This window comes from Podarcis erhardii (assembly GCF_964252035.2).
Source record: "Podarcis erhardii genome assembly, chromosome: 4".
NCBI lineage: Eukaryota > Metazoa > Chordata > Lepidosauria > Squamata > Lacertidae > Podarcis > Podarcis erhardii.
Window position 1 is genome coordinate 52751081 of NC_138508.1, and position 18922 is coordinate 52770002.

Consider the following 18922-nt stretch of genomic DNA (forward strand, 5'->3'; position numbering starts at 1 on the left):
GTAGCCATGTCGCACTCTCATCAGAAGCATGGCAGGTGGAAATGTGGGACAGAGCCTTCTCAGCTGCAGCACCCAGACCGTGGAACCCTCTGCCCCAGGTGACTGATTATGCTACTGATTTTGCTTGTGTGCTCCTCTCGATTTCTAAAAGTTTGCTAATTTTTTTAATTGAACTTTTTGAGGATCCTTTGGGTGGGAAAGCAGAGTTGTGTCCCACATTGCTGTTCTGCTTGTGCAGCAGACTCCCACTTGAGTCACTAAATATCCCCCTCCTTTTCTTTTTTGTGCAACCCCTAACTCATCCTCAAAATCTGCTCCAGGTGGTTGAGAGAGAACAAACTGGGCAATTTGGGGGTGCATGGAAAAAGGAGAGGAAGGGGAAGCCCTGTTGTATAAGTGGATCTCCACTTGTGCTGTGTTGGATACAACCCTAACTTTCTAAATTTCAATATGAAATGAATAAATTAGCATAGGTTAGTATTAGACATGTTTTTCTTAAAAAAATGATCAGTACCTGCTTATGAAACTATATTACTGCTACCAAATTATTCTATTCCAATCCTAAATATCCAAAATGTTTCATTCCAAATCTCAAATTACATAAGAGAAAATTGATCCAAACTGTTAAACTCACCACCAGTCTACCAAATCATAGCAAATCAAATACAGTGGAACCTCGGGTTGCGAACGTGATCCGTGCAGGAGGCACGTTCGCAACCCGTGTCTGCACACGTGCATGACGTGATTCGGCGCTTCTGCGCATGCGCCAAAAACCGGAAGTAACCCGTTCCGGTAATTCTGAGTCTCGGCGTGTCCGTAACCCGAAAATGTGCAACCCACAGCTATCGCAACCTGAGGTATGACTGTAGTTCAGTTGGTAGGTAAGCATGAGACTTTTAATCTCAGGGCTGTGGGTCCGAGCCCCTCACTGGGTGAAGGATTCCTGCATTGCAGGGGGTTGGACTAGAATATCCTTGTGGTCCCTTCCAACTCTACAATTCTATGAAACTTATTTTTAAGAAAGCGTACCTTTGTTAAGTCATTTAGAATGTTTTCTCTCTCTGGGGCACTGCTGCAGCAATGGAGGACACTATACAAAATATCAACCAAGAAATCTGTCTCTTTTCTCCAGTCTTCTTTCAGCCAACCAATTAGATTTTCATAGAGAAATTGGATAGAAGGATTTTCATACTGAAGCTTTGCAACTTCCTGAATACTGGTCCTATTCTCCAACAGAACCTGGAAAACTCTACTGGAGGCAAAGTTACTGAGGAGAGCAGAGAGGAACTTTAAGTGCCGGTCAGACCTTTGTTCATTGGTATACACAATACTCAGTTCTGCAAGTTTACAAACTAAATCTTCTAAAGGCTCTTTCTGTAGAGGGGAAAGATGTTGTGCATGAATAAGAGTGCCAGAATCACTGCTGCTTCTCATATCAACAAAATTTTCATGTTCAGTGTTGCTTTCAGCTTCATCATCTTCTGCAAACCTGATCTTCACAGCTTTTCTTCTGCTTGGTTTTATCTTATTTTCTGGGTTCTGAAGGATTTGTAGCAAAGAGGACACAGCAGCCAAAGATTTCTCATCTGCATCTATTACATCAATGTGCCCCACACATATAGTTGAAAGGCCATCCCAAAAGTCCGACAATATTCTCCGGAAAGTGGGAGCAGCTCCATCACCACTTGAAATTTCTGCTCGCGTGTTCCAAAAGCGCAAGGTGTCTGCTACCTCAAAAAACAAAGGTCCATTTTGTAACCTGGGCTCTTTAATCACTGTGTCAATGAGGGGAACTAGCTGTAAAGAGAAAATACATTCATTTTAGTGCAGAGATTAAAGTAGGGCATGATGTAGAAAATGTTGGTCACTACAAAAAGTGACCCTTCCTTTTGGTGATTTCCACCCACACACCCAAGTATGGTGAAAAGCAGGGTGGGAGAGGGAGAACTGGGATGTGTCTAGACTGCTACTGTACCTAATTTGCTGTGCTGTTGCCATAGGCAATGAAAATCGTCACAGCAAACAGAAAACTTAACAAAATGGGGGTTGTGAAAAGGAGAAGAGAATGGTATAGCTAGGTCTGCCATACGTCTGGGATTTCTGGAAGGTGTCCAGCAGAAGTCCCGTTTTGGGGGTGTTTTTGTAAACACCCAAAGCTTTGGCGTTTGTCTAAAAAGAGCTCAACAGTTGTGGGGTCTTCCTAAGAAAAGCTCAACAACTTTCAAGGTGTCCTGGATTTTACTTTTTGAAAGATGGCAACCCTAGGCATAGCTACAGCAGCAGCAACAGTGAAAAGGCACAGATAAATAAAATATTCTGAAAGGTATTTACCACAGACCTAGTTCATTTAGCTAACTGTTAGCACAATCCTTAACAATAATGAGCTGGAGGGGATGCACATGAGCTGCCCTCCCCAGTTGATTGACAGGGTGAGGGGAGTGTACTTGCCAGCACCAAACAGCTGTTTAGTAGACTGAGGGAAGCACAACGGTCGGTCTAAACTGGGCTCCCCACAGTCTGCCAAACAACTAGTTGGGGAGCTCAGGTGAAAACTGTGGGTGGGTGTGAATTTGCCTGTAACTTGAGTAACTCAAGGCAGGCTGTAAGGAATGCTTGGTGAGCTAACAGGGGAGTGGGGTGGAAGGAATTTAAGTTGCTGGGTAGCTGGTAGTGAACTTGGAGCCTGTGGGTTGCCCACCTGTGATCTAACATATTTATTTGTTTTACCCTAGGAAGTTTTGCAGTCATAAAGGTGGTGAAGAGGGCCACTTGTGGCAATCTCCTATTCAAAATCCTTGCATCAGAGAGTATTTTAGCCATTTCATTACAGACGTTTAGGCAACTGGCTCAAACTCAAATTACTAAAAATTATTAGAAGTAAATGATATATTCCCATGAAAAAATACCTGATCATTTATAAGCATTTCTTGAATTTTAATTTCTTCTTCTTCTTCACCTATATTCTGTAGCACTGTAAATCGTAAACATTCCATGAAAGCCGAAAGGATTGCTGAACATTCTGAACGGCTAGCCATAGCCCTTTCAGTCAACAACCTATACAAACACAAAATTGAGAAACATAATAAATTTCATTTATAGTTTTGAATTCAAATGTAATCAAAGAGCCTGATTTAACTAACAGTTCCCACTAGTAGATGCCTGCAAGCTTGTGCTGATAGAATGGTCTCCTTAGCGCTATGTTGAATTCTTCCCAATGAATGCTATAGCTTTACACTGTGCTGAAAGTGCACTGATTGGAAAATCAGAAGCACAGAACTAGATTAGAAGAACAAAGAACAATATTTTAAAAACAGTAATCAATGTATTACTATGATGGGTGCATTGAAGTAGACAGAGCACTGTTGTTTAGCATCTACAATTGTAAAATGTGTTTAAATTATGGGACGCATTTAATGGTGTCACACAGCAGGTGAAGTATGTGAGTGTCTGAGGGCCCTGCTCCTTCCTGCCACTCACCATCTGGCCTGGGGCAGGGCCTGACGGGCCTCACTAGAACAGTTGCTGTTACTGCCGGAGGGGTGCAGAGTGCTTTTAAAATGTTTTAAAATTTTTATTTTGAATTTTTTGTATGTGGGGGGGGGGGTGCGGTGGATGTTTATTGGGCCTGGGAATTTGTTTGATTTTATGTTTTTGTAATTTTTGTAATTTTTATTGTTTTTTGTTTATATTGTCTTATTTGTGTGTGTTTTTTTTTTTGTTTGTTTGTTTCTTAAAGGGGTTATTTTGTTCTTAAGGGGAGGGGTCAGGGCTGCCGGGGAATGGGCCCCAGCCCACAAAATGGCTGGGATATGCTTCACAGGGGGGAATGCACTGGGACAACCGATCTCAGTGATCACGGGTAGGAGGAGGAGTTACGCTAAGACCAGACCATGTCATTACAGAGGAGGCAGGTTTAGTCGTTGTCTGAGGACTATCCCTGCCTCTGGGTCTGGTCCTGACCGGATGAATACTAGAATCAGCAAGGGATACCCACATGACCTTGCTGTGCAATGCCAGGTCAATGATTCATAAGACCACTGCCATCCATGACTTGATCATGGATGGAGGACTTGACCTGGCATGTGTAACAGAGACTTGGTTGGATGAAGCAGATGGGCCTGTCCTTGCCGCTGCTTGTCCACCAGGTTTCTCTTACGCACAGCAACCCAGGTCATGTGGGCGGGGAGCGGGGGTTGCAGTGATTTTTAGGAAGTCATTAGTTTGCACCAGGCGTCCTATTGGGAAGACCCAGTTTTCTGAGTGCATGTTCTGGAAGTTGGGCAATAGGGGCAGTACAGGATTCCTTTTGGTGTACCGACCTCCCCGCTGCACCAAGGATTCCCTGCCCGAGCTGCTTCAGGTCGTGGCAGATGTTCTCCTGGAGACACCTAGCTTGGTCGTCCTAGGGGATTTTAACATCCATGCCGACACGACCTTACAAGGGGCCGCTCGGGACTTCGTGGAAAGCATGGCCTCCATGGGGCTGTCCCTGAATAAGTCTGGCCCAACCCATAGCCGCGGACATGCCTTGGACCTGGTGTTTACCTCTACGGATGTTGGTGATCTGACACTAAGTAAAAGCGAAACGAAAGAAGTGCCATGGTCAGATCACTTCCTGGTGCAACTGGACTTCTCCGCGACCCATCCCCTCTGCAGGGAGGTGGGACCGATTCGGATGGTCCGCCCCCGCCACTTAATGGATCCAAATGGTTTCCAGAGAGTGGTTGGGGATGCTTTATCCCATGTTGATGGCCTTTCAGCCGATTCCCTGGTGGCCCGCTGGAATGTGGAGTTAACCAGGGCTATTGACTGTTTGGCTCCGAAGCGCCCTCTCCGATTGCATGAAGCCCGGAGAGCCCCGTGGTTTTCCACGGATCTGAGGGCAATGAAACAATCGTTGAGACGGCTAGAGCGCCGGTGGCAGATAACTCATTCTGAATCTGACCGGACACGGGTTAGAGCTCAACGTCGAGCCTACCAAGTGGCGATAGCGACGGCGAAGAAGACTTTCTTCACCGCCTCTATTGCATCTGCAGAAAACAGCAGCAGGAGACTCTTTCAGGTGGTTCGCAATTTAGCGGAACCACCTGTAACATCGGGGCCCAGTACGGGCCACATGTTCTCCTGCAATGATTTTGCAAATTTTTTTGCAGATAAAATCGCTCAGATTCGGGAAGAAGTAGACTCCACCGTGGGAGCAGGGCCGGGGCGGGAGAGTGCTAGAGTCCTGTCTGGTCAAGTTGTGTGGGATCAATTTCAATCTGTTACCTCCGAGGATGTGGACAGGCTGCTTGGACGAGTGAAGCCAACCACCTGTCTCCTGGATCCTTGCCCATCCTGGCTTATAAAAGCTAGCCGGGAAGGACTGGGCGATGGGCTTCGTGGGGTGGTGAATGCTTCCCTCCGTGAGGGAGCCTTCCCAGACCCGCTGAAAGAGGCGGTTATTAAACCGCTTCTTAAAAAACCATCTTTAGATGTGGCCACGATGGCCAATTATCGCCCAGTCTCAAACCTCCCATTCTTGGGCAAGGTGATTGAGCGAGTGGTTGCTGAACAACTCCAGGCACGCCTGGAAGAAGCGGACCATTTGGATCCCTTCCAGTCGGGATTCAGGCCTCATCATGGGACTGAAACTGCCTTGGTCGCACTGGTTGATGATCTCCGGCGGGCTAGGGACAAAGGTGAGAGCTGTTTCCTAGTTCTGCTGGATCTCTCAGCGGCGTTTGATACCATCGACCATGACATCCTTCTGGACCGTCTTGAGGGGCTGGGAGCTGGGGGCACTGTCATACAGTGGTTCCGCTCCTTCCTCCTGGGCCGTGTTCAGAAAGTGGTGGTGGGGGATGAGTGTTCAGACCCCTGGCCGCTCACTTGTGGGGTGCCTCAGGGTTCCGTCCTCTCCCCCATGCTTTTCAACATCTACATGCAGCCGCTGGGAGGGATCATCAGGAGGTTTGGGCTGGGTGTTCATCAGTATGCAGATGATACCCAGCTCTACCTCTCTTTTAAATCAGAACCAGTGAAGGCGGTAAAGGTTCTGTGTGAGTGTCTGGAAGCGGTTGGAGGATGGATGGCGGCTAACAGATTGAGGTTGAATCCTGACAAGACAGAAGTACTGTTTTTGGGGGACAGGAGGCGGGCAGGTGTGGAGGATTCCCTGGTCCTGAATGGGGTAACTGTGCCCCTGAAGGACCAGGTGCGCAGCCTGGGAGTCATTTTGGACTCACAGCTGTCCATGGAGGCACAGGTCAAATCTGTATCCAGGGCGGCTGTTTACCAGCTCCATCTGGTACGTAGGCTGAGACCCTATCTGCCTGCGGACTGTCTCGCCAGAGTGGTACATGCTCTGGTTATCTCCCGCTTGGACTACTGCAATGCGCTCTACGTGGGGCTACCTTTGAAGGAAACTACAACTAATCCAGAATGCGGCAGCTAGACTGGTGACTGGGAGCGGCCGCCGAGACCATATAACACCGGTCTTGAAAGACCTACATTGGCTCCCAGTACGTTTCCGAGCACAATTCAAAGTGTTGGTGCTGACCTTTAAAGCCCTAAATGGCCTCGGTCCAGTATATCTGAAGGAGCGTCTCCTCCCCCATCGTTCTGCCCGGACACTGAGGTCCAGCTCCGAGGGCCTTCTGGCGGTTCCCTCACTGCGAGAGGCCAAGTTGCAGGGAACCAGGCAGAGGGCCTTCTCGGTGGTGGCGCCCGCCCTGTGGAATGCCCTCCCATCGGATGTCAAGGCGATGGACAACTACCTGACATTCAGAAGACATCTGAAGGCAGCCCTGTTCAGGGAAGTTTTTAATATGTGACATTTTAGTGTATTTTTTATCTCTGTTGGAAGCCGCCCAGAGTGGCTGGGGAAACCCAGCCAGATGGGCGGGGTACAAATAATAAATTATTATTATTATTATTAGTAGTAGTAGTAGTAGTAGTAGTAGTAGATCTGGGAAGCGAAGGTGAAAATGGTCTCCCTTCCTGCAACACCACTGGATACGACCCATTTGGATATTACCCACTATACATTCCCCTTCATTTCCAAACACGCGTAAGGCGATCTTTAATCAAAAAAGAACTAGTTGTTCATACCCTTGAATTATGGTGGTGAAAAATGTTCTACAATAGTCCAGCTTCGGTTCTGTAATACCATGAGGTATCTTGCTAATGAAAGGCAAGAGATTAGGATATATAATTGTAGCAAGACCACGTCCTCCTTCTCGAAGGACTGCCCATATTTTTGGCAGGACTCCCTTTTTTGCATTCACATGACTCCAACAATCCTACAGAACAACACAAGGTTCAGAAGTAAATTAAAGACTACTCAGCTAGCTTGGAAAGAGCAACCTAACAAATGCACAATCTATTTCATGGAGTAGCCCTCTGGGCCACACTGCAAAAGAAGCATGCTAATTTGACGTACTCACAAATTTGAAAGTTAATGAACATTCTAAGAGACAACAGGAAAATAAATGTTAAGTGCGGTGATATTTAAGCAGAACTTAAACTAGACCTCTTTTCAGGAAGTCGGGACCTATATAATATTTGCTTCTACATCAAAGTAATGACATAGTTTTATGGACTCAATTTTCCACGTTTTTGAAATTAATATTCAGCCAAGTGATCAAACTTTTGCAGAACTACTCAGCCTACATTTCACAAGTTGCAAGTTGTAATAATTGTGGGTTCTGGGTCTACATAAACAGATCTACTGAAACTGATCTGTGAATTATCAGTCTAATGAAAGAGTCAAAACGTCAGAGGTTTTTGAGTGTGCTAGCTGAACTAAAGAGAAGCATGCAGTGGGACTAAGCTTGTGCCTACGCATTGAATAATATCAATTATTTTTAAAGAAGCATGGCCTGCATACATGGGTAGGCAAACTAAGGCCCCGGGGCCGGATCCGGCCCGCAGACGGTCCAGGAATCAGTATGTTTTTACACGAATAGAATGTGTCCTTTTATTTAAAATGCATCTCTCGGTTATTTGTGGGGCATAGGAATTTGTTCATATTTTTCTTCAAAATATAGTCCGGCCCCCCACAAGGTCTGAGGGACAGTGGACCGGCCCCCTGCTGAAAAAGTTTGCTGACCCCTGGAAACAAGTCCCTGAGAATTGTGAGAAATAATGCTTCCATTTAGCCCACTGTATTACCTCAATAGCAGTAAGGACATGAAGTGCAGCTTCCCAAAGAGCAGGGCAAACAATGGCATCACTGTCATCAATGCTGAGAAGAACCGCTGGGCAAACTCTTGAAGCTTCAGCTTTCATTGACTCAGGAATGTACTGACAAAAAGCAGAAATCAGCTCAAAAAAAGCTGAACGAACCTGAAGGAGAGGAAGGAGAGGGAAATTTAAACATTTTCAAGCAGACACTAGGTTTATGACCTCCATATCTAGGGCAATCCATGTAAAAATTCAGCAATGTATATGAAAGGCAAAAAAAAAAGTGAATGAAAGCAAAGGGTTCAGAACAGATAATCATGACTGACGCCATTTTTTAAGATCCGTTTTAGAAAGTGGACAAAAAGATAAACATACCGGTGGTGAGTTGTGCTTCCCGTATTTCCAAAATTTGTTTTGAGTCAGCAGAGGTTTAAGTTTCTCCTCCAATGAACTATTCTCATTACTGGGTAACATACAAATCAATTTCTTTAAAGCTAACAAAGAACATGTTAGAATTCGGAAGAATTTGGCCTCCCTTTCTTCCTCTGGCACAGTTCTATTAAAACAAAAGAATTGAATATATAAGCTATATAGTTTTACAGTTCAGTCATGAACATAATTTTCATATTTGATTTTAAATCATTTGTTAAAAAGGATAGCACAACCTCACTCTGAAAGCTAGTCCTTCTCTGAATATCCCACATTGTACATATACATAAAAATATCAATCTGAGAGGTCTGAGAAACAGCATTAGTCTTAGAAATAATGAAAAGTTTTTTACTAAGCATCACTACCAATATTGCACTACCAAGTTAAATCCATCTTCTAATTCACTCTAGACATCATATGTCCTTTGTCAGGAAGCAAAATTATAACAATTTTTTTCAAGCATAAGTTCTCACAAGCAAACTAAGCTACTAGACCAATCTGCATTGACTGTGAAATATTAAAGAGAAGGCAGTGTTCTAAACATACTATTGCTTTAATCCAGCAGTGCTCTGAAAGCAAGATAGATATATGGTACACACAAAACTCCCACATATGCAAGGGCTTCTGAATGAGAAAGTCTCCTTTATATATATGCACACAAAATTCTGGACAGGGAGAAATGCTTCCCATAATTTGATATAATGGATCTGAAACATGCTTCTAAGTTTTACATATTTATTGTGAATTAATACAAAACAAACATATTTATACAGAGGTACGTACTGTGGATCACTTAGTGTATCAGGTGTTTCTTTCAAAAGGTGATCTTGGAGTACCTAGAGAAGAATCAACTAGATGTCCTTAAATGGAAAATAAAATTATGCAGTTCTCATAGAAAAGTTAATATTAAGTTTTATAAACCAAAACGATTACAACATTTTGTTTCTTTCATCTTAGAATTTCCAAACTGCAAATCACTTCAAAATTAATGAGGAACAAATGTGTGACTTTGTGTATTTTTTCCTTCTTAATTAAACAAGCTCAACTATGCATCACAGCTTCTACTTTGATAATATCAGCAGCTACAAGTAAAAATGACCAACAAGTAAAAATGAATTTGCATTTGTAACACCCTTTCTCTCTCACTGCCTAAATTGGAGCGTCACAATGCATTATGAAGTATTATGATGGGTATGAGCTGCAGCAAGTCTTGGATTCACACATTCCTGCCTCCCGCTCCTGTGTGGTCAAGAAAATACGTAAAAGCTTTTCTTTTGTTTTTAGTAAAATAACAGTCTTCCTTTCCATCTGAACTGGGGATTGTAGTTTAATACTAAGTCTCAAAACAAGTCCACTTCAAACCATGGGTTATGAAATTGGTTTGTCTTGAAACTAATTATAGTGTAAACGATGATCCTGGTTTTAGACAAAACTTTCTCTTTCCATACTACATCTGAAATAATTAAGAAAAGAACAGAATATATATTTGAAGTAATTAAGAATCAAACTCAAAACCCTAATGTGACAGCAACAACAACAACAAAATTTATTATTTATACCCCGCCATCTGGCTGGGTTTCCCCAGCCACTCTAGGCGGCTTCCAACAAAATATTAAAAATACATTAAAACACCAGTCATTAAAAGCTTCCCTAAACAGGGCTGCCTTCAGATGTCTTCTGAACATCAGATAGTTGTTTATTTCTTTGACATCTGATGGGAGGGTGTTCCACAGGACGGGCACCACTACAGAGAAGACCCTCTGCCTGGTTCTTTTCACTCTTTTAAAAAAAAAGCCAAAACACAACTAACATAAAGCTTTAACATAGTCATACAGATTGGAAAACTCACATTCAGAATTTCATCTTTACAAAATACTAAGGCTTCAGGCTGTTTGCTTGGTGGAAAGGCTTTTTCAAATGCAACTTTAGCTGCTGACGCTGCAGGAGAGTAAGTATCACACTGAGCTATCAGCCAGTGTCCCATAAGACTTCTTAAATGAGGAGCCAAATGTTTCTTAACTTTCAAAATAAGCTGCTCAAAAGCTTGCTGTGTTGCTTCTCTGACCCGACGATCATGATCCTACAATAAATATTGGGGGGGAAACTATAGGTAACTATATATATAAATAAACAGGCATACTATACAGGTGTAACACTTAAGAGCTCAGTATTTATATTGGTCTCTCAGTTTCTGGGGCAAAAAATTAAAAGCTACATGGCATCAATCCTGACATTTAAAAACCAAGGTAAAGGTAAAGGGACCCCTGACCGTTAGGTCCAGTCGCAGACAACTCTGGGGTTACGGCACTCATCTCGCTTTATTGGCCGAGGGAGCCAGTGTACAGCTTCCAGGTCATGTGGCCAGCATGACTAAGCCACTTATGGCAAACCAGAGCAGCGCACGGAAATGCTGTTTACCTTCCCGCTGGAGCGGTACCTATTTATCTACTTGCACTTTGACGTGCTTTCAAACTGCTAGGTTGGCAGGAGCAGGGACCGAGCAACGGGAGCTCACCTCGTTGCAGGAATTCAAACCGCCAACCTTTTGATCGGCAAGCCCTAGGCTCTGTGGCTTAGACCACAGCACCAGCCATGTCCCTAAACCAAGGTATACAATATTATTTCAAGCTTTCCCATACTCCTTTGTAAATATGAGTCGTTCATAAAGCACAAAGTAGTTCTATACCAAGTCACAAACTTTCTTCAAAACTAATCATATCCACCCCCAGTACAACAGAACCATGCACTGATTTCTTTGACAATTGTCAGATATAACCCTGTCCATATTTGCCATAATCCAAGAGTTTAATACTTACAACAGATATTTTACAATAAATTCTAGGCCAATAAGGTAGGACTCCTTTAACAATCTCTGTTTCTCTCTCCTTACACATTGTTCCAAATTCTTGCATAGCCTGAAATTTAAAAAGAGAAAATGAGCATGATTTCCAAAGACTGGTAATCTATTATCCTCCCCATATGCTTTATGACTGCACTTGTCTCTACAGATGCAACTTTAAAGACTGGGGTAACCTTTTCCACATCACTTTCCATCAGCTCTGGATAACTATTTTACAGAACATGCTAAAACCATGTAAAGCCTAAACAACATATAAAAGGAAGGATATAAAGTATTTGTTGAAATCCTCCATTCCTACCCTTCAACTACTATCAGTGCAAGCATATATGCATTTCTCTGTGAGTAAGTCCCACTCAACTCAGTGGGACTTACTTCTGAATATACACATGTATAGGATATACAGCCTGGAACCTTGTGAATCACTGGTAACCCAAAGACTAAGGGTGAATTCTATCCACAATTATTTGAGGGTAAGTTCAACTGAGTTACAATGGGATTTATATACGAGTAAACAAGCTACATCTCTTGTTGATATACATGGGACTTGCATCATGATATTATACTTAGTTTACATAAGAAAGCCCAATCAAGTTTAGAAGTTCTTAATTCCAAATAAAGTTGCAATCCTAGGCTTGCCTAACCATTAAAATATGCAGCTAAACAAATCACACAACACCCTATAGTGCAACAAACCATTTGTTAGAAATAAACTGAAAGTAACTGTTTCTTTCTCCGGTGTATTTCTATCCTCATGTTATTTGTCTAAACTTGCTTTAAGTAGCATATCAATAATTACTGTATTTTTCACCCTATAGGACGCACTTTTCCCCCTCCAAAAATGAAGGGGGAAATGTGACTTCCGGGTTAGCGCCTCTGGCAATGGCGGAATTCCTCTGATCGGGAGGAATTTACTCCGTGGAAACAGGGTCTGGCCGCCACAGCGAAGGCGGAGACCCACTAAAAATCACAGGCGGGAGAAGCCTGTGAACCTGGGATTCGGCTGGCACCTTTTGCGCCTCCCCTACTCGCGGGGAGACCCGGTTTTGGAGATCCGGAGCAACGTGGGGTGAGCAGCGCGGTGCTTCGAATTGATTGCTTCTTTCACGGAGTGAAGCCGCATTGCTGTTGCCGGAGAGCGCTGACTTTTTCCTGTGGACAATTCGATTTTAAACAACTACCCGTGAGTAGAACGGAAAATTGGATTTATAAATGTCTTAATTTGGCACCGAAACGGGAAGGTTTTAAACAGGAAGTCCGCCTTCCCCTTTTGTAAATAGATTGAAGCAAAGACGCTGCAAGCTAAGGTCTTGGAAAGTCTTCCGCAAAGGATTAAACTTCCATCGATTAAAGTTAGGGTTCCAGGTGGAGAAATCGAAGTTAGAAACTGAATTGTTAGAACCAAAGACTAAGGTATTATCTAGAATGTATAACTTGCTGTTAAAATGGAATACACAAGACGAAATGGTTAAATCGGCTATGATAAAATGGGCACAGGACATTGGGCATAACATTATGTTTGAGGACTGGGAAAGGTTGTGGACCACTGGGCTGAACTTCACCGCATGCAATGCTCTGAAGGAAAATGTAATGAAAATGATATATAGATGGTACATGACCCCAGTTAAACTTGCCAAAATATACCATTCGTCTGATAATAAATGTTGGAAATGTAAAGAAAACGAAGGAACATTCTTTCACCTCTGGTGGACATGCCCTAAGGTGAAGGTCTTCTGGGAAATGATATATAATGAGCTGAAAAAGGTATTTAAGTATACCTTTACTAAGAAACCAGAGGCCTTCCTTCTGGGTATCGTCGGCCAGAAGGTGTTAAAGAAGGACCGAACATTCTTCATGTATGCAACAACGGCAGCAAGGCTACTCATCGCAAAAAACTGGAAAACTCAAGATCTACCCACACTGGAAGAGTGGCAGATGCAACTGATGGACTATATGCAACTGGCCGAGATGACTGGCAGAATCCGTGACCTGGGAGAAGAGAAGATGGAGGAAGACTGGGAGAAATTCAAGAAGTATCTACAAAAACATTGTAATTTGGTTGAATGCTAAGAAGGATGCTAGATTATAAAAAACTGGCCACCACTAAATTAGATTTGAAATTTGATGATAAGTGAGACTAAAGAAAATATAAAATTTTTTGGAAGAAGTGCTAGATTATATTTGAATGAGTGGACATGAGATTGTAAACAAGTTGATAATTTGTTTGGAAAAAACTTTTAACGATGTAAATGGGAGCGGGAGACGTGAGGGAGCCCAAAGAAGTGATGAAATTATGTTTGTGATAGAAGTAAGACTGTTTATTATTTGTGCATTTATATTTAAAAACTTTAATAAATATTTATATATAAAAAAAAATAATAAACTTCCATCGATTAAAACTATTAAACCCCTCTTGGAAGCAGGAGAAGAGGGGGGAAATTTTGGATCGCGCAAGCCTGCAGGAGAGAGTGTTGAAAATTAAATCACCACCGCTCTGAACCCGGAAAGGGGCTGCCAGTAAGATTGACGTTTTGAAGTTCATTGGCTGTGAATATAACGTATCTTGACAGTTAGCTAAATAAGAGAAATATATTGTTTCCATTGTCCTCTTCTGCGTTTAAAAAGGAGGAAAAGTAACTGAAAATTGAAACTATATTTACTGTTTGAACTGTGCTTAAAAGGATTTATACAAATAGAAACTGTTTCCCTCTAGAGGGAGCCTTTGAAACTGTTATAAGAGCTGAGCTGGGGGAACCAGCTGCAAGATAAGAGACTGTGAGAATCAGGGATTGACCTTGGACTATTTGAGAATGTCGACAGAATAAGCTTTAGTGATTGCATTATGCAAGATAAGTCACTCGTTGGAACAACTCCACAAGAAGACAGATGTCATTACTAGTAAAATTGATAACTTGGGACAAAAAGTGACTAACTTGGGACAAAAAGTGACTAATTTGGGACAAAAAGTGAACATCAATACAGAAATTATTCAGGATCTGATACAGGAATCTACTTTGACAGGGCAAATTGTCGAGAAGGCGAAGGAGAAAGTTGCTGTTGTTGAACCTAAAGTAATACAAGTGGGAGTCCCAGCCTTACAGAGGCAAATTGAGGATTATAAGTTGAGGCCTTTTATGATTGAATTTAGAAAAAGTCAGATATTGAGGATCGGAGCCCTGCCTGGACTGGAGAAGGAAAGTTGGATAGATCCCTTCATGCAGGGATTTACTGACTTTTGGGATTTGGACTTGGGTTGTGAGGAGACTGGAGCTGTGGGGGCCTTTGGATTTGGAGGAATTTTGAAACATGTCCTGAAATACCTTATGGATTTAAGATTTAACCATGGAGATTTGGTTGACCTGTCGAGAAGGAATAAAAGCATTGCTAGGTTGGAGCTTCCCCAAGATCTGCTCTTCAGTATCAAAGGAAGGAAAATAAGAACAAGATCAGTAGAAGACAAAGTAAAGTGCATGTATAAATATGAAGAAGACCTGCAGAAGGGACTTGGAAAAGAGTTAAGAGCTTCGGACAGAAGATCACCAAGTTGATGGACTATTTGGAATTGACGAATGACTGGCAGTATCCGAGACCAGGGAGAAGAGATGGTGGAAGAAGATTGGAAAAAGTTTAAAGTTTATTTTCAGAAATAGAAATATTGTAAAATTACTGAGTGTTAGAAAAATGTTGGAATGAAATCTTATGGCTTTAGTAGAAATGTTATAAGGAGTTAAGCATAAATAAGCATTATAGTATTAATGGAAAATAAGGGTAAAAATAAGTAAAGATATTTATATGACAGAAAATAGAGAAAGATGGAAAGGAATTGCTGAAACAATTAATAGAAGTGGAATACAAAAAGGGAGGTGAGAGGAGGTCGATGAAACAAGGGTATGAAAGATATACTACTGAAATGGTATGATGTATGTTTTTAAATTGTTTTTGTTTTGTTTTGTTTAGGTTAATGTTGTGTTTTGTATTGTTTATATATTGTATTGTATTGTTTTTTTCCCTTTCTTGTTGTTTTTTTCTTTTTTTCTTTTTTCTTTTCTTTCCTTTTTGTAAGTTTTAAAAGTAATAAATATTATTTTAAAAAAAAAGATGAAGGGGAAATGTGTGTGCGTCCTATGGGGTGAATGCAGGCTTTGGCTGAAGCCTGGAGAGCGAGAGGGGTCAGTGCGCACCGACCCCTCTCACTCTCCAGGCTTCAGGAAGCTATCCCCCCAGCCCAGCAAGCTCCCAGAGCAATGCCAAAGCTGCGCTCTGGGACCCGTTCTGGGGGCTGGGGTCGGGGGAAGCTTGGGCTTCCCCGCCCCAGCCCCGCGCCTGGGGGGGGGGGGAAATAATTTTTTCCCCCTTTATTTTCCCCTCCAAAAAAATCTAGGTACGTCCTATGGGCCGGTGCGTCCTGTAGGGTGAAAAATGCGGTACTAGGCATTTAAGAGCAGTACAACAAACCTACTTTTAATTTGGTTGTAACATCTCTCTTGGAAAGTTTTCTCAGCACCATTCGAAAGTCAGCATCCACAAGGCTATCTATTTCTTCAGCGCCTTGAATCGCAGGGACATAGCCTAGGTCACTTGAAGATGTGCCGAAGCCAACAAACCCAGGAACACTTCCTCGTTCTTTGGCAAGAAGTTCTGCTGCTCTACCACTGCTAGAGGGCTATTTTTTTAAAGAAAGGGAGAGAGAGAGAAACAGAGAGCTTACTTTTACAGAACAATTCTAAAATTTCTGTTTACTGACAACCATTTTGGGGCATATTTTTGTGCCCCAACAGCTGCAATTCTTTATCTTATGACCGAAAGAACTAATCCAACTGGCCCAATACCATTATTCTCAGTAGTTTCACTGCTGCTTGTTCAAGTCTTAACCCAACACTTTTTTTCTGTGCTCACAACTCTATTCTCTCGAGAAGTCTACATTTTAGATAAATTCCAAAAGAATAGCCATGAAAGTCTGTTATAGCAAAAACGACGAGTCCTGGAATCTTAAAATTATCACAATAATTATATTTGTCCTTAAGCTACTACAGGATTCTTGTTATGTTTACCATTTAGAACAGTTTGGACTGCATTGCTGGGGAACTCTAATGTCCATCCCTCTCCTGCCAGACACACACAGTGACCCCGTTAGCACATAACAAGCCAAACCAGGGCTTAACAAGAACATGTGAGTCTGAAGGTTCCCAGAGAACAGATCACAGTGATTTTGCCCTACATTTCAACAATGGGGAAAACAAGAAATGGAGAGCAGAAAGAGGCAAATATAACAAAGCAACAGAAGCTTTGTTCAAACACTGATTATAGGTAGGAATGAACACATGGGAACAAGAATTGGGAACACACCAGCAAGTCCCATCCTTGATTTCCACACATTCAGCAGATTATGCACAGTGTCCGCACATTCTATTTTTCAAGGATATTCATAAGGGACTGTACACATGTGGACTTTTTGCACTAGTTCCAAAAAATGTGGAGTTCAAAGGTGGCACAAGTAGAGTGTCAGTAAGAAGCAAACCCCCTACTTCCTGCTTGGAATAAACACTTGAACATTGTTGGGGAGGGGGGGAATGGGAAACAGGAAGATAATACAGGATGATCTTAAAGCAAAAAATCTACGCAGTTAATTACATTTAAGCCTGTTAAAAATCAAGGTTTTGCAGAGCTTAAACTACCTTATCCTCACAAGAAACATGTAGATTGGTTGGGCTTTTCAACACCTAACTTAGAAACTTGGGGAGCAGAAGAGTGCTAAAATTCTCCTTAACACTTGACAGGGCAATACAGATGACAAGATTACTAGTTTGATAATTTACAACTTGGTATACAGCTGCCCGTGTTTATGTGTAGTGATCTGAGCTTCATTGCTAAGCACAGATTGGAACACATGTCACATCCAGTACTCTTATCCACCATACCAGGAATACATTACACAGGTAAGTGTGTTAACTGAACACAGATTAGCTGTACTCACAGCAATAGCAGGGAAAGAGGCTGAAGTAGAAAGGGATGGAGCCATTCTTTACATTACATGTTTATGGCAAAGTGGGGAGGGAAACAGATTCCTGTAAGTTCAAAAACGGAGCCAAGGACAGCGGTTCTTCCACACTAATTGTCAAATACAAAGTCAAAATCATATGGACGTGGCGTGACCAAAGAAAATCAAGAAGTCCTAGCCAAAAAAAAAACTTGTACTCTGAGAATTGTCGTGCTTTCAACTCTCCTTAGTGTCCAGATCACACTCGAATCAATATTTACAAACTTGCAACTGCTAAAAGGCCCCGGACAGGAAGAATTCATCCTCCCTTTGGAGAGGGTTTGAGGATGCTTGTGTTGGCATAGGCCGCCTCTTTCCCCCACTCCTCCCTGCCCCGACAGACGTTGAATCACGCAGCCCTTGAAAGAGAAGGCTCTCCTACACGTGTACGCCAAGGGTAGAAGCAGGCCCGTGCTGGGTGGGGAAAGCTGTTGCCGTTTGGATACAGTTCCCTCCGGGGGCGAACACATAACATACCCACGTACACGCGCGCCCCTCACTCACCCGCACGTTGCCCTTCGTTCGCTGCTTGTTCTTGCCTCCCATGGCGGCGGCGAAGTCGGAAGCAAGCAGGCAAGCTTGGCCCGGCCCAAAGCAGCTGGTCCTGGGCAACAGACGTGGGGAAAGGAGGGACGGCGCTTCCGGGCTCGATGGCGGAGAGGCCGCCCCCGGAGACCGGAGTCTCCTCCCCTCTCGCGCCTCCCTCGCTTATTCTTGCTCTTCCGCCGAATCACGCCTCTTTCATAACCGCTTTCGGAGCTTTCCAAGGGAGCTCGAGACGCGGCTCGTGGGGGTTGAGTTCAACCCCGTTTGCCTTCTAGGTCCCAACCACTTTTAGGAGCCTAGATACGGCGCTATTCTCCCCCCTCCTCCCGCCCCCGGTTCTTCCACTTTCCTCTGTTCTTCCCGCGTGTCGATATTATTAGACTGCAAGCTGCTTCGAGAACATGCAGTCGCCGGATTTACGTATAAGCTTAAACAAGCTATAGTTTAGGGCCCCAAGAGAGTGCCCCCCCCCAAAAAGGGAAAAAAACCTGGATGTACTTTTCCAAAATATAAGATAAAAAACAAATAAAATAAAACCTGCATATAGCAACAGTGCTAAATGGCTTTAGATAGCTAATAGGTCCATAAATTAACATATAGCATATATTCAACACAAAAAACGATGACAATTTGTTGTTGACAAAAGACAGCTGGACATATAAAGGGCCCCATTACCTTCAGTAGCTTAGGGCCTCATCCAGCGCTAAATCCAGCGCTGCCTGTACCTTTGGCCTCTGCAGCAGAATCAAGACTTTGGGGTTGATACTTTTTGGTCCGCAATCTGCTCACCAAGAATACCGGTAATTGTGCTGTTCTTTTTTTGTTGTTGTTAAAAAAAAAAGTCATCTTCACAGCCACAGGCAGCAGGGTTCAGTCTCATGTAGGT

General features: G+C 42.9%; 1 protein-coding gene across 1 annotated transcript in view; it reads right to left on the reverse strand.

Annotated features, from left to right (window-relative positions):
* Positions 1–18197, reverse strand: part of LTN1 (listerin E3 ubiquitin protein ligase 1) — a 40785-nt gene extending 22588 nt beyond the window's left edge. The window contains exons 1-10 of the mRNA XM_081859414.1: positions 17995–18197; positions 15913–16116; positions 11413–11511; positions 10446–10676; positions 9380–9432; positions 8542–8722; positions 8155–8328; positions 7093–7283; positions 2907–3054; positions 1030–1797 (exon numbers count right to left, since the gene is read on the reverse strand). Of these exons, the coding sequence (XP_081715540.1) occupies positions 1030–1797; positions 2907–3054; positions 7093–7283; positions 8155–8328; positions 8542–8722; positions 9380–9432; positions 10446–10676; positions 11413–11511; positions 15913–16116; positions 17995–18036 (2091 nt within the window). The 5' untranslated portion in view covers positions 18037–18197. The remainder of the gene's footprint in view (positions 1–1029; positions 1798–2906; positions 3055–7092; positions 7284–8154; positions 8329–8541; positions 8723–9379; positions 9433–10445; positions 10677–11412; positions 11512–15912; positions 16117–17994) is intronic.
* Between the last annotated feature and the right edge of the window lie 725 nt (positions 18198–18922).